The sequence below is a fragment of the Panthera uncia genome, chromosome B1 (assembly GCF_023721935.1).
Source record: "Panthera uncia isolate 11264 chromosome B1, Puncia_PCG_1.0, whole genome shotgun sequence".
Classification (NCBI taxonomy): Eukaryota; Metazoa; Chordata; class Mammalia; order Carnivora; family Felidae; genus Panthera; species Panthera uncia.
In genome coordinates this window covers 13,086,822-13,103,236 of record NC_064811.1, presented here as the reverse complement: position 1 = coordinate 13,103,236, position 16,415 = coordinate 13,086,822, and the positions used below count along the sequence as shown (strand labels likewise).

The 16,415-nt window shown below is 46.0% G+C and overlaps 1 protein-coding gene across 1 annotated transcript in view; it reads right to left on the bottom strand.

Moving 5' to 3' along the window:
* The window catches only part of LAP3 (leucine aminopeptidase 3), a 29,960-nt gene extending 14,622 nt beyond the window's left edge, over positions 1-15,338 (bottom strand). Inside the window, exons 1-8 of the mRNA XM_049630367.1 lie at positions 15,084-15,338; positions 12,618-12,733; positions 11,237-11,291; positions 10,660-10,765; positions 9,432-9,591; positions 7,394-7,558; positions 4,398-4,556; positions 39-163 (exon numbers count right to left, since the gene is read on the bottom strand). Coding sequence (XP_049486324.1) covers positions 39-163; positions 4,398-4,556; positions 7,394-7,558; positions 9,432-9,591; positions 10,660-10,765; positions 11,237-11,291; positions 12,618-12,733; positions 15,084-15,185 — 988 coding nt within the window. The 5' untranslated portion in view covers positions 15,186-15,338. The remainder of the gene's footprint in view (positions 1-38; positions 164-4,397; positions 4,557-7,393; positions 7,559-9,431; positions 9,592-10,659; positions 10,766-11,236; positions 11,292-12,617; positions 12,734-15,083) is intronic.
* Between the last annotated feature and the right edge of the window lie 1,077 nt (positions 15,339-16,415).

Below are 16,415 nucleotides of genomic sequence, written 5' to 3'. Positions count from 1 at the left end.
TTCCAGAACTCTCCAGGACACGCCCCTTGTCCCCTCACCTACGATGTTAATGGGTAGGTTCAGCTTGGCAGCAGAGACGATGGCTGAGCAGATGGTGGCAGCTCCTCCCATGTCAGCCCTCATGAGGTCCATATTTGCAGAGGCCTTGATGGAAATGCCGCCACTGTGGGGGGAAAGGACAGCAGCCGTATCAGTGGTGAAAGAGAGGGCTCATGTCCCTTTAAGAAAGAATATATAAGCTGAGGCATCATCTACCTGGCAAAGAAAATTCAAGTTTCTAAATTGAGAATCTGAATGACTTAACATTTTAAAAGATGGTATCACAGTCTTTATAAAAACATAAATGGGTGTCCTGGCTCATTTTATTTCTTGTTGAATGAAACACAGCAGTGTCAGTGGAGCCATTACTAAGTCATGTAATCGGTGCTGCTCAAACCCATCTCTGTATTAGCTCATTAGCTCCTGACACCCACATAGACGTGTCTTTTCAGCAAATTTTGTGAGTCAGTCAACTTATTGAACCTGAGGGTCACAAACTGTTAAGAAAAGCCAACAAGCTCAGAAGACTGGGAGGATCCCTCGCAAGCCACAGAAGGACACAAGGACAATTCCTTCCGACACCCCTAAGGTGCACTCCATCCTGCTGATGGCAAAATACAACCTGAATCAGGCAGAGGCATGAGGAAGATGCTCCCCAGAAGCCTTAAAGACAGTGCTCAAACCTGAGAGCTGAGATGGGTTTCAGTTGGCAAGAAACCTAAACTACTGCCCCAAACAGGCTTCTCTGACTACCTAGTGACTTTTCTGCTTCCAGTCTGCAAGAGTCCGGAAGCCACAGGCTTTGCAGGCTGGGCCTGGAGCTGGGGCTCGCACTGTGAGTTCTGAGATGTGCTGCTGACCTGACCTGGCGGTTCCAGAGTCTATTCCCTGCACTGAGGTCCGCTTTCCTTAGAGATTAGGTCCTAATTCTCACTCATCTCAGAAGCTCTGGATAATTAGATGGCTGTCAATTACACCTAGAATTAAAGACAATCCACTGGCTCAGAATAAGAAAAGAAATACACTGTTGGTCCAAGAAGTCCAGGGAGAACCCCATGGGGGCAAAGGAAACACTTTGGTGTTTCCAAAGTGGTACATGGTACATGAGGTCATTCTGTCTACTGGCCACATCCTTCTCAACCTTCCATTCATGGGACTACAGTTCAAAGTAACCACCAAAGAGCAGCAGTTCTCACTGCTCACCTGTTAGACTGCTCTCAAATCCATCCATTTCTATTGAATCCATCCTGGTGAGGACATCATCACGTCATGGAGATGTCTGCCGCAGCTCCTATATATTAAGGTCTCCCTATGTCAATCTTATTACCCCCTTCATTTCATTACCCACACAACGACTTTTCTTACCAAAATACAAAATATCTCAACCAACATCCCAGCAGGCTTTCTGTGTGTGTGTGTGTGTGTGTGTGTGTGTGTGTGTGTGTATAAAAAATCCTAAGCGGATTCTAAAATTGATATGTAAATGCAAATGATGCAGCCAAAAGAATTTTGAAAAAGAAGAGCAAAACTGGAGGGTCATGTTACAACATTTCAAGACAAAGCTGTACTCATTAGACACTTGGTTGCAAGGTCCTGGGGAAATGACAAAGAGGCCAGAGTTAGACCCGTAATTATATGGTCAACTGATTTAACAACAGTGCAAGGTAGTTCAATGGAGAAAGGACAGTCTTTCAAAGAGACAGGTTTGCAACAAAAAGACATCCATATGGAAAGAAAAAAAAAAAAAACGCCATGCTTTTCACAGCATATGCAAAATTTCAAAATGGATCATAGTCTTAAATGCTAAAACCGTAACACTTAGAAAAGAAAACACAGACCTGGGCATTGGCAATAATTTCTTAAACAGGGCAACAAAAACATGAAGTATAAAAGTAAAAATTGATAAATTACACTTCATCAAAATTAAAACTGCTCCTCGAAAGAGGTCACTTAGAAAAATGAAAAGGCAAGCCTGACAGTGGGGGAAAAAAAGATACTTTCAAATACTGATCCCACAAAGGGTTTATTATCTAGAATACAACAATGTATACAATGTATAGTTTTAAAAACTTGTAACTCAGCATGACCATCAGTCCTATAAAAAAAAAAAAAAAAAGGCGAAAGATTTGGGCACTTCACTAAAGATATACCAACAGCCAATACTCTCAGTGAGAATGCTAAACACCATTAGTCATTAGGGAACTAATCACACTCAAAATGAACCTCCGAGCTATGCCACACATCCCCAAGAAGAGCTAGAATCCAAGAATGACAGTATCAGAGGCTGGGGAGGACGCGCCACAGCTGGATCTGTGTGCAGGAATGCAAAATGGCACAACCACTGTGGAGAAGTTCGGTCACTGTGTATAGTGAAACACGCAGTTACAATGAATATACTTTGGTGTTTCCATATAACGGAATACAACCCGGTGATAAAAGGCAACCAATTACTGATGTGACCAACATGAGTGAATGTCACAGACACGATGCAGAAAGAAAGAAGGCTTAAAAGAAAAGAAGAAAAGAAGAAAGAAGACTTAAAAGATCCCATGAGAATGAATTTCTAGAACAAGAAACACTCATCCACAGCCACACAAAGATGACTGGTGGCCTGAGGCAGGGGTGGGAAAGGGACACCTGCAAAATGCACCAGGCTGGTGTTTGGGGTGATGGAAGGATTCTGTTTTCACAGGAGCGAAGGCTGGTGCAGGCCTAGGCATATTTGTTAAACTCCTCGAACTGAATACTTCAAGGATGAATTTCACTACACACATAAATCCCATGTCCTCCTTTGCCTTGGCTAGAAACCCTTCAGTTACTTCATACTGTTCTTAGAGCCAAGTCCAAAATGCCACCGGTCCCAGAACGACCCGGCTCTACCAACCTCTCCAGCCACTGTGTCCTCTTCCCTGTGAGGCTCTGCTGTAGGTGCTCTTTCAGCTCCAGGGGCTCCCTCGTCCTTCCTGCCTTGCAGCCTCCACCGTCCTTCCTCTGCCCGACTCCCTGCTGCACTACCCTCTCCTTCCCTTCCCAACTTTATCTGAGCCTGTCACTCCTGCGAGGAAGCTTTCTACTTTACCAAGGTCTCCTTGCTCAAAATTCTCACAGCAAACACTCAAGTATGGAATTGAATTAACAATAAACTTCACACTGAACGTTAACGCTGCATTGAGATATGAGCCCAAGACAATATAAAATCATCACAATTGGCAAGACCGTTAAACACAGCACCATTTTTGTGCTCTAATTTTTCCTTGCCATAGTGTTTTAGAATAAACACTTAAGTGACAATAGCATATGAATGGAACTGAAAATCAATGTGCATATTTTGAATAGTATGAGCTTGAATCTTTTACTGAGGATCGTTTGGAGCCCAATGCTTCAAAGGAGAGGAGGTGGACCTGTGGGCGGAAGACACAGGAGGCTAACATCAGGAAGACTCTGCTGGCAGCCAGCTCTGCCCAGGACGGGCGTCACCGTGCCCAGCACACTCCTGTAAGGACACTCCATTCACGTACCAGAGTCTCTGAATGGGTGTGCACGTGTACTGGGGACACCCAGATTTAACGGACACGTAGCAGCATTTTCCAAAGTAGTTTCCAGGGACCATGAGCCCCATGAGAAATATATTCCCACCGAAGGGAATTTAGAACATGCTACATCCTGTGCCCTGAGAAGTCCCATAGTTAAAACAAAGCAAAACGAAAATCTCACGTGTTTTATCCACCGCAATCTTTGGCCAAGTAATCCTTTTTAACTCTCACACTCAATTGGCATCTCTGAGCTAGTATTCAGCAGCCAACGCTTCCTCCGGAAATACCCATAGCATCTTCTCCGCCTCAGTTTCTGCTTGCTTGAAACAGTCAGTTTCCAATTCTAAGGAATACTTACGGCTTAACAGGATCAATGGAAGCCAGGCTGGTCAGCTAAACAAAGCAACGTGAAACAGGGCAGACAGGAGGCTGTATGGTCCAAACAGCTGCATCCCTGCATCCACACGAGGGATCTTTAACATCCACACGGGGAATCAAAGTGTATGGTGGAAAGATCAAGTCATATTAAAGACAGACCCAAGTTTGACTTCCAACACTAGGTATTAGCTATGGGGCTCTGAGCAAATTATTTCACCTCTCCAACTCGGGGTTTCCTTATCTATACAATGTCTGCCTAACTCCTAGAGCATAGACCAGGGGTAACATATGTAAAGTGCCTAACAGAGTCTCTGACACACAGTAATACATTTAAAGTAACGTAAGATTTGACCAAACACTGTGCTTTTGAAGCAAACTTTACATAAACAATACAAGTCCACACAAAGCATTCACCAAAATACAAAGCAAAGATGCATAAAGAGGTACCTGTCAAAGGTAATTCCCTTCCCAACAAACACCAGGGGCGCTTCGCCTGCATTGGGGCTGCCTCTATAGTGAATTTCCAAGAAGACTGGAGGCTCATCGGATCCTTTGGCCACACTTAGGAACGATCCCATTTCCTGTTCCTCAATCCAAGATTTGGGTCTACAGGGCAGAAAAGGTGAAAAGTCAACACACTTGCGGTTAGCTCTATTTCAAAGTAGCTTAGAAAAAGCTCATCTGTGTGTAAAACTCCTAAAATGTGCGACATAATGCTTCAATGATCACTTCCTAATTGCTTTCTGCATGTTCCTGAGCCAGTCACTTGATTCTAAGTGTTTCCTCATCTATTAAATGAGGTCAAAGATGCATCTGTCAGAAGATTAACTATAGAATTACTAAGAGAGCTCATCCATGGTGCATAATACAATGTCGGATAACAGTACAGACTCGGTAAGTGCCTATTACTTGATTTGCTCCCCCTCATCTGCTCACACATATCCAAAGTTTGAACGCAAGATAAAGTTAGCGAGGCTCTCAAACCACAAATGGTGCTTAAAAACAGTTACAGGGTCCACTGCTTTATTTTTTTGTATTTCTAAAACGACAAAAAAAAAAAAAAAAAAAAGAACAAAAAAACCTAACAAAAGAAAACAACAAAGAAAAACCCCCACAAAGCTACACTTCAATGAGTGAACTAAAGTATCGCCTTTCTTTGCTTTTTTAGAATTGCTGGAATTTGATCTTTTCAATGTTGTGACACCATTTCTCACGGTTTCAACTGCAGTTTGAGATGTCTGCTTGAAATGGGAAAACTAGTAATTATTTAACAAACACGGGATCGCTGGGGATGATCTAATGGTGGTGCCAACCAGAAAACAGACGCCATATCGCTATTCCTCATAGGCAAGGGATACAAAGGGCTTTGTACTGGTTTCTGGCCACAGTAACTAGGCCAGGAGAGAAATCCTACACTCCTACCGGCCAAGCAGAAACAGCCATATCCAAGGAGTGCTCCTCCCACACTTGACTGCCCATTCGTTAAAACTATTAAACTAGGGGGGCGCCTGGGTGGCTCAGTCGGTTAAGCGTCCGACTTCGGCTCAGGTCATGATCTTGCGGTCTGTGGGTTCGAGCCCCGTGTCAGGCTCTGTGCTGACAGCTCAGAGCCTGGAGCCTGTTTCAGATTCTATGTCTCCCTCTTCCTCTGACCCTCCCCTGTTCATGCTCTCTCTCTCTCTCTGTCTCAAAAATAAATAAATGTTAAAAAAATAAAAAAAAAAAAAAGAAACTATTAAACTAGGGTTGTGTCATGGAGAGATGGCTGCCAGACTCTAGAGAGAAAAGAACATAAAGACAGAAGGATGACAATTAAAAACAAAACAAAACCCACTTCAAAAGCAGCAAGGCTGTATAACATGGGCATTTTTTAATCATAAACTCAGTACTTGATGCCTTGTTAAAATCCTGTCCTTCTGGAAGTCCTGTCTGTATTTCTCTGATTCGTACCCATCCACACTACAGCCGTCAGATGCAGCTGCCTCAGTTTAATGAATTATACCGACCTGACCCACCTCCTCTCTGGCCGAACCTCCCCTTGGCTGGGCCACCAGCCCCGCAGTTTCCAAGGGACCACCAAACACATGCTTCTGCACCTGAAATGCCCCACCCCACTCTCTCCATCTGCTAATTTCCAAGGAACCTCCAGACTTTGCTTAGGCACCCTTTTCATTGGCAAACTTTTCAACTTTCCCAGAACCCTCCTTGACTATCTGCTTGGGCAGGATCCTCCGCACACCCCCATTTTCCTGCCTGTTCCTTCCCGTAAGCTCCTCACTTCTTTGAGGTCAAGGACCACCACCATCCGCATTTGCGTGCCCAATTCCCAGGCACACAGGAGGCACCCTCACTGGTGTGTAACCATACAGTCACTATCCGCTGACACAAAGTAGCTCTGGTGTCTCCTCAGATCAAAAAAGTAACAGTCTTTGCCAAGACACCTTTATAGAGAGACTAAATGTTGCTACAAATTAAACATATGCTAACTGTTCCAAATATCTTATCAAGCTCTGGATTTTATCTTATCAAGTGCTGCATTTTCTAAAAACTATACATTTTTATTCACTCTATCTAGACCATAGGGATTTCCCCAAATAACGTGAACTCCAGTCACAACTAAGTACTGAAGATATTTTAAATGGAAGCTCCCCTGAGATACAACACTGGTAGTAAACAATTATCTAGGTAAAGCAAATATCCACTGACTTATTTTTTTTTTTTGAGACAGAGAGAGAGCATGAACGGGGGAGGGACAGAGAGAGAGGGAGACACAGAATCAGAAACAGGCTCCAGGCTCCGAGCCATCAGCCCAGAGCCTGACGCGGGGCTCGAACTCACAGACCGCGAGATCGTGACCTGGCTGAAGTCGGACGCTTAACCGACTGCGCCACCCAGGCGCCCCTCCACTGACTTATTTTAATCATAAATTTCCCCCAAGGTCAGACTTGTTTTGCTTACAGGGTTCTGGGGAGATCACAAGAGGGTAACAGAACCTGGAGGGGTAGCTTTTACCTCCCACAGCCCAGCTGCTGACGATGACCACACAGGGCTGCCCAGGAACCAGCTCTGGTACCCAATTTAGGAATCTACAAGGCAGAGATTCTCATTTCATGCCAACTTAGGCACGCTGTGCTCTTTACTTATGTCAAAAAACGATAGAAATAATTCACCAAAACAAGATACACAAATTATCAAAAAGCTACACGGTTACAATTTGATCCAACAATTCAACTCCTAGGTACACACCTAAGAGACATGAAAACATATGTTCATACAAAAACATGGACATCAATGCTCAGAGCCGCATTATTCATGGTATCCAAAAGGTAGAGAAGCACCCGAATGTATACCAACTGATGGCTGGGTGGGGAGATGGAAATGAAGAGTGCCTGCTAATGGGCACAAGGTTTCTTTTTGGGGTAACTGACATGACGCTGAATTACCTGACATGAACCTCTGTCTTACTACTAGCACTCTTGAGATTCTTCTCAATAATTTCAGCAAATCTGGTTGGCGTCATCTCATTGGCTGGAGTCTCCATCAGGTGGCGTGCCAAGTTCTGTCCAGAAGCAAAGAGGACTCCCTTCTGCCAGGCCTCCTGGTCCCCACTGGTAGAAGGAAGCACAAGGTCACCACGAGACAACCTGTCAAGACACTAACTGTGTCGCAACTAGGAGGGCCCTTACCCTATAAAAACAAAAGACAAAGACTACAGGTGCAAAACGGACACATGGGACCTGGATCATTCTCTGTGCTCTGACCTGGCGGGGGGGGGCAACGTATAAGAGCTAGAAAACAGCCATTGCTGAGCTGAGTCAGAGGTGGTAAGCATTTTGCATTTCATGTGCATGAACAAGGGGTGGACTGATGGGTCTCTGAAGCCCTAACTCTAACACACACTGATGGAGGAGGTTTCCACATTTCCAAAGGCCCGTGTTGTCTTCCTTCACTGCATCAGGGATGATGCAGCCCCCAGTGCTCACTGGAGAGCAAGCACACTGCAAAGTCCTGAAGTGGACGTGAAGGTCTTTCTGCCTTCTCTGTGCCTGGGTCAGGGCTCTGAACACCACCGCACCGAAGGGCAATGACCAGCTTTAAGAGAAAGGACATGCGCATGTGTTTCACGATCCCAGCTCTTCTTCCTTTTTTTTTTTTAAGTTTGTTTGTTTATTTATTTATTTATTTAGAGAGCAAGTGCGCATGGGGGAGGGACATAGAGGGAGAGAATCTCAAGCAGGCTCCTCACTATCAATGCAGAGCCCAACCCGAGGCTCAAACCCACAAACCATGAGATCATGACCTGAGCTGAAGTCAAGAGTCAGATGCTTAACTGATTGAGCCAACCAGGAGCCACCACCACCCCCCGCCCCCACCAGCTCTCCTTATGCACAACAGGAACTAATACAGGTGGCATAGAGACAGATAAAACAGCTCGTAGTTTGGAGGGTTTGCCACGTGCCATACGCTTGACAGTGTCTTTCCATCGTCATAAAGGCCCTAGGAGGCTGGAATTGCTGGAATTGCAGCTCTACTGAACAAACGAAGAACGTGTAACGGAGACTTCAATCACTTCGCTGACGTTACTCAGCCAGCAGGCAGGGGAGCCAGGATTCAAAGCCCGACTAACTGGTCACGGGGCCCTCATTCCAAACCAGTCCACGACAGCTGCCAACCACCAGGCTGTGTCCTCACAGCCCCACCTCTTGAAGGTCTCACCTCTGTCTGTTCCTAACAAGAGAGGCTTTATCTCCCAGACCCCAGGATAGGGCTGCAATATAGCAGGTGCTCATTAAGTCGGCTGAGAAATGAGTCTCCCCGCTAGACCACAAGAGCAAGGACCATAGCTCTTCCTCTGTGTATCCTGGAATTTAACTCAGTGCCTACAGATGCTGGCTAAATGAAAACTGTTTGTATCAAAACCCGCTGGGGGGCGCCTGCGTGGCTTAATTGGTTAAGTGTCCGACTTCAGCTCAGGTCATGATCTCATGATTTGTGAGTTCAAGCCCCAAGTTGGGCTCTGCACTGAAAGCATGGAGCCTGCTTAGGATTCTCTCTCTCTCCCTCTCTCTCTCTCTCTCTCTCTCTCTCTCCCCCTCTCTCTTCTCTGCCCCTTCCTGGATCATGCTGTCTTTCTCAAAAATAAATAAATGAATAAACATTAAAAAAGAAAGAAAGAAACCTGCTGGGACCTACCTGTCACCTTATTCCCTCCCTCTTCAGAGAGCTAACTGGGTCTGGCTTCCTAGTAACCAGCAAGCATGGAGGGAGTGGGAAGCCATGGGTCAAAACGTGCACATGGTGAAAGCCAGGAGCAGAACATGGACAGTTACCATACTCTTAAAATGGCTAAGGTGATGCGGGAGGTCACAGATTAGCCATGTGGCAGTGCCCGTACTGAAAAGCTCGTATGTGGTCATATCCAAATGTCCCACTATCTGAAGGTCAAGAAATGCAACCTCGGGCCTGGCTTCGTTCCATCACCTTCCGTGGAGCTTTGCCGATACAACTACTTTCTTCTTCTGCTTCAGGTCATCATACTCATAGAGACCGAGCACTGCTCCTTCTGCAGCCGCCTGCGCATCTCCACAGGGATCCACCTCCACCGAAGAGATCTCCAGGTCCTGAATCTGCCTGCACCCCGCTTCAGAAGGACAGAGGAACCAGAAAACTGGAGTCAGTCAGAGGCAACTCACTAGCGAAAGGCAGAGGCATGGTTGTGGGCTGAGAAAAGAGGACTGGGGTTCAAATCCCAGCTGACACTTGACCTTTCTGAGCCTCCATTTCTCCTTCTGTAAAGTGAGGATGTGTACATGCCTCACAGGTTGTGGAAGACAGACTCACAGACAAAAGGACGCATCTAGCTCCTGGCAGAGGGGGCCATCAGAAGTGGCTGCTGTCACCATATTACTTCAGAAACACTACAATCTCCTGATGAAGCTTCCCAGTCACCAAGAGCTTGCCAGATTAGCAATAGCAAAGAACTGAGTCAAGTACATTAGTAACACAGCACTTTATTAAGATCAGGTCAGCAAAAAGTTGCAAATAATAGTTATGAACGAATCACTCCCTGTGAACTTTGAAAGTAGATTTAGCAAGCACAGATGAAATACACAGAGCCAAAGATCAGTCAAGCTAATTGCCACCGCCTCGGCGATGTCTTCAAAGCGTCTTTAACCACAGTCTCTGTGGTAAAGGCCTCACTCTGCTGCTCAGCTTTGCAGTGACTCAGCTGCGTCTTCCTCAACTTGTAAACCACGCACACGGCCAAGTGCGACAGGCACCTACCTTTGGTAAGCAGTAATAAACAAGCACCCTGCACTTTGCAGCCCTTTTCTCTGGTAAAAAAGAGGAATCCACATCATTTAGAAGTTGGGCAACAACAGGTTCGTATTACAAAAAGCAGAAAATCCACTGTAACTTTCTGGTAAAATCGAGCTCTAAGGTCCTACTACACGAGTGAATAAATGGTCTGAAAGCTCCAAACACAAGCTATGGAAATACCCAAACTAAAACTCCATAAGCTAACCTTCTGTAGCCAACATAAGGCCAGGCATACGGTGTAAGAGAAACTGAATATTTACTCAGATGAGGGTTTTCTCTGTGACCGCAGACGGGTGGTGATTAAGAGGATAAAATGAGGGGAAGAGAGAATTTAAAGACGACATCCTCCAGATTCTCCATCAACCTTACACTTCACAACGGTAATGACCTGCCACAGCAGCTCTGATGTTTTCTTTGCCTTCATGCCAGTTTTCCTGGTCATCAATTCCAGCTGTCTTTCTGCCGAGGCCGACCACCACCACGCTCGGGAAGTCCTGTTCGGCACACACACAAAATCAACCACTTCCTGTCTTTAAAACATCCTTTTCAAGCAGGAATGGTACATGAGCTCCCACACAACTACCTTCGCCTCAGCACAGGAACTTCACCGTGTAATTCGGTTATTTTGGTTTTTTTACCCTGTATCTTGGTAAAATTTTATCACTTGTGTATTTAAAAGGTAGAGTGAAGATAATCCTGCAAATAATTCTATGTAATTGAGTACAGAAATTCTATGGCAATTGAATAAAGAAAGTCGATAGACTGAGGAATGCAGGAGATGCTGTGCTATTTGACCGCAAACTGCCTGTCAAATCTAACTAGTATTTATGGCTTAAAATACGGTGACAAAAGCATGCAAACAATCTGATGGGAAATTTTCTCCATGACTACGCAGTCCCCATACTTGGCACTCAGGAGGGTGCTCACTGAGGCTTTGCCAAATGAACCTAATCTTCATCTCATACCTCATGCAGACCATAAAAGGTTCGGGTTTTGCCTGCCTTCAGAGGAGGTCCAGATCTAAAACAAGAGGAAATAGGTTTTAAAATCTAGTTTGCTCTGCTCCTTTGGGCAGTGACATATTCACACCTTTAGGTTTATTATAATACTCTGCTGCTTCTGTGAGTTTGCTGCATTTATGCTTTTATCAACATACAGAATTCTCACAGGTCTGATTTTTCAGCTGCAGCACTTCTAATTCTAGCTCAAAAATTATTCAGCAAACTTCCACATTACAGTTCATACAAATTTATATGAAAACAACTACAGGAAGCAACACCATGGATGGGTAACGTGTGGCTACAGAGGAGAGCGGAGCCCCAGATGAAGGCGAGCCTGAATCTCCCATCTTCGTCATGGTTGACCTGACTGCGGTGTTCAGCCTGGAGACTGTTGGGGCAGGTGGGGGGTTATATACAGATGGGATACAGTTCAATTTCAAAACAAAGCAGATGGCAAAGCCTTATAGCTAGAGGGCTGGATGCCCTGGTCCCAGAGCTGATAGTTATCGGTCAGGAAGGCCAGGTTGAACTATACTTTGTCAGGCTGGCTTTTGCATTAATGACTTAATCACAGCATTTGAGAAGGTGGTCTACTGGTGAAGGACTGGTCATTGAGAAGGGACACAAGTTCTGTTGCCCGGTGATGAGACAATTACTACGATTATCAGATTACATCTATTAGATTCTAGTAGGTTGATCTATAACCCACATAGTATGTACTTGCTGTGGCTTTATGTTAACACTTCTCTTTCTGCCAAAAGTGGCCCGCAGCTCAGAAGGACTTAGAAACTCCAATGTTTCCCTACCTTCTTTAAACTGTAGCTAAACCAAAAGTGCTCCAACTATAGGCCCCACCCAGACTTACTGACTTAGAATCTGTAGTCCAACTATACCCCCAGGTGATTCACTTTGAGACTCTGAGAAGCTCCTGAAACCCAAGGCATGCCAAGAAAGGAGTGACACCCTCAAGCAGTTTTGAACTAGTCCAGGGACACTGTCCCCCATAAGTGAAGGGGCATTAGAGGAGGTAGACAGGCTGGTGGGAAAACAGGCGGGTAGGAAGAAGGTGAGCTAAGGAAATCTGGTACTTTCCAGAAACTTCTGGGTCAGTCTCTCATAACATGTTTGTGATCTGAAGTAGCCTGACTTCCCAGAATTGTACACCCACCCCTACTAAAAGGCAAAGTACCAAAGTGCATTCCAGGAATGAATACTTTCACTTCTACTGAGAAGATAGCAGCCAACTTACTTCCGTTCATTTTTATCTACTAACAAAGCATTAAAAAAAAATTCTCTTTCGATTTCAGGGCGTTTTAAAAACCAGAACCCATAGGTGAATACTTACATGTTCAAAACTTCTCTCAACTTTCCAGACACTAATTTATCGAAATTCTCTCCTGCACTTGTAAACTGCGGCACATCGTCTTCTTTTTCTTTGTTATAGATTCCTAAAACAAGACCCTGAGAAAGAATAAGCCGGAAAAAAAAAAAAAAAAAAAAGAATATAATTACAGTAGATCCCTTAGGGAGACTCAAAGGTCCCCACATTCCAGAAGCAGCAAATAATTCCACCCAAACTGCGTTCCCCTCAAGGACAAAGCTGAAAAAGAAGTAGGTGCTGGGCAGTCCACTACACTCACATCCTGCCTAAAAGTTTCAAATTCCTGCCAAAGCAAGGCTGTAAGTACTACCTGTCCTGGGTCTTCCTGGTCTCTGCCAACAAATGACTTTCACCAAATAAAGCGTTTCCTTTTTTACTTCCAAATAAAGAAGGGCAGAAAGGTGTTTTGTGTAAGAAAACAAATTCATTTTTTAACCAAGTTAGACCTCAAAAGGGGTTCAGAACAGGCCACCCCAAAATATGTCACTTGGGCATATTGATTATTTTGAGCTAAAGACACATGAATAAAAAGCAGGTGCAGGAAAGGCTCTCTGACATCCCACTTTCCACCTAAAAGCAGGGCAAAAAATTTCCCATAAGAAAGGTACTTTCCTGTACTGAGAAGAGAACATTCTTATCACCAGAAACTGGGAGTTGACATTAAAACGGACCTACACAAACAAACCTACTAAAATCACCCTTATCTTCCATTAATTTCCCCCATATACTTCCTAGTCAGTTACATAGCTTACTGCCCCAGCCCAAGCCCCTTTGTCTTGTCACACCCCCACAATTTCTCACTGTTTAAAAAGGTATGTAAGCTTTTAGGCCTCAGGCACTTTGGGTCTTCATTTTCCTTTTGAAAATTCCCATGTACGTGTAAAAACATCAAAAAAATTTTGTTCGCTTTTCCCTGTTAATCTGTCATATGTCCGTTTAATTGCCAGGTCCAGCCACAGAACCCAGCCAAGTAGAGGGAAGTTTTCCCTTCCCCACAATCTTCAAATGCAAATCTCAGGTATCCTGGGATGCGATCACAGCAAAGCCAATGGCTGCACCTGCCAATACAAATAAGCACTCTGGCCAACTCATAGGCTGAAAGAGAAGAAAAGAAAAAGGAGGCATCTTCACAGAGAGGCAGGAGAGGCAGGAGCAGAGCACTGTGCCCAGTACTTAGGCGGCTTACCCGTCAAGTCTCCAACAACTGAAATAAGGAAGTCACCCTAGGAATCACTATTTGCCTTTGCATGACAATTTTTGACTTTAAAATGTTTTCTGCCTTACAGCAACTCTGTGAGGTAGAAAGGACATGTACTCTTCTTCCCACAGACCAGGAGACAGAAACCTTGTGCAGTAATACTAGCCCATGTGCAATAACAGAACTGAGCAAGAATCCTAATTACCTTCTCTGACAGTCCTTCATCTTTGCCACAAAATCACACTGGTACTTGGACCAAACAGCATCCTTTCTCTTTTCCATCAAACAAAAACACCGCTTCCTCAGCATAGCTTTCCCGGCTTCTAATCTTCCTAAGACTGCCCACTGCCCGGTATTTGGTGAAACCAATGAGGAACTGAGGAGACGGGAGCCAGCTGCTGTCTGGATAGGATGTTGCACAGTATTGGAAAGAACAGGGGATAAAGTATCTGGTCCACCTGCCATACAGAGGGAGGCCTGAGCTCAAGCCGCATCTAGAATATTCCTCACCAGGGTCATTCTTTCTGGTTCTCAAGCATGACTCCCAAGTCTGTGCTCCTTTCACGTAACCATCCCTCTTCCAGATCCTCACCCCAATAGTGACCTTCATAATTTTTTTTTTGATCAATTGGATGGAAAAGGCTTTTCTCCCGCCAAGACGCTCTTCTTTTGATTTCACGAAGATATAGGTGTCTGTGCAAAGCCCTTTTCCCTAGAGAGACACTATTTTCCCTCTAGAAACTCTTTCAGGCAATTTGCTCCCGGTGGACCTGTTTTCCTGGTCTTCCACTTCAGCAGGCGGTGGGAGCTGGTGGGAGTGGGGCCCGAGGCTGGCCGCCTCTGGGACCTTAGAGGACGCTGCGCTGCACCTCACGAAATGTGAGCTTCGTCCTAGCTACTGTGACAGCCACACTGGCACCATCCCTTCCTGGGAAACAGCGAGGACTAAACAAAACAATGCATCAGGACACGGTAGCTACAGCTATCACTCTCTCTCGGCCAGAGCTCGGATCCTAGCACTCCCCCAAGCAAAAGAAGGAAGGGAGCGCACCGCTGAATGCTCGGGGGATGGGCAGCCCAAAGCCGCCCGCCCCTGCCAGAGCCCAGCTCGGCACAGACAGGGAACTTTGGAACCGGTTTCGGCAACTTGGCGCAGAAGCCCGGACACCGCGGTCTCGACCCGCCCCGAAGCTCCGGTCGCCCCGCGCCGGACTCCCGCGGCGGCCTCTCACCTTCGTCATGTCTGCGGCAGCGAAACCCCGTCCCCAGACACGACTCACGCCCAGACGTCGGACGACGACTCGCCCAGCAGCCGGAAGGGGCAGCAAGAACATCTTCCCGGCTTGGCCCCAGCACCGCCCTCCAGCGAGCACGTGGCGCTTCGGGAGGACGGGCGCGTGCCGGGGGGGTGGGGCTTTCGGGAACGGCGGGCGCGCGCCCAGGGGGCGGGGCAGGTGCCAGAGAGCGTGCGGGGCTGGAGTCAGAAACTGGGCACAAGGTCACCAGGGGCGCGGCTTTTGGGTGCGGCCGGCTTGCGCGTGCCCGAGCTTGGGCGGGACCGAGTGTGCTTTGCGCCTGGGGTGGGAGAGGGCAGATGCCAGGGGGCGGAGCGCGCAGGCACGCACCATCAGACTGGACGGTGCTGGGACGGACGCTAGGGCGTGGCGAGGGCTCGGGGGCGTGCCAGCTCTCCGACGAGAGCGCGAGAGAGGGGCGGAGTCGCGGTACTGGCGTACCACGAGGGGCGGGTACGGAGGCGGGGCTCCAAGGAATCCCCAGGAGCCAGGAAGAGGAGTGTGGTTTTACCCTACAGGTCCGAGTAGTGAAGGTGGTCCTATCGAGTTATTTTTATTCATATCCTCTTGGGGAACGTTTTTGAACTTCTGTCTGGTCCAGGAGTGTAATACGTCAGTTAGCCCAAATGTTATTTTTGAAAACAGGAGCTTTGTGAATAGTGTTCAATATTTTAACATCATTTTCCTTTTTCTAAAAAAAAAATTTTTAATGTTTATTTATTTTTCAGAAAGAGAACACGAGCAGGGAAGGGGCAGAGAGAGAGGGAGACGCAGAATCTGAAGCAGGCTCCAGGCTCTGGACTCAAATCCACAAACCGTGACATCATGACCTGAGTCAAAGTCGAAGCTTAACTGCCTGAGCCACCCAGATGCCCCCATCATTTTCCTTTTTTTAAAAGGGTTTTAGGGGTTTCTGGGTGGCTCAGTTGGTTAAACATCGGTGGGACTCTTGACTCTGGCTCAGGAAGGAAGGAAGAAAGAAAGGTGTTTAAAAATATAAATAAGAGGATTTTAAATTTTTATTGTAAAAAAAACCCCACACATGGTGGAATGCAACTCTGAGAACTTAGAAGCACAAGGTGAGTTACAAAACCATCCATAATGTTATACCAGTGTCTGATCCTAATTTTAGCTGGATCTTTGATTTTAGCTTAGGGCACAGGGTGGTGGCAGGGATCCACCAACTGAAGTGTGCTTCAAGGACCATAGCATTTACGTTTTCATATACTTAATGGGAAGGAAGAAATAAATCTCACAGCCCCCAAGTAA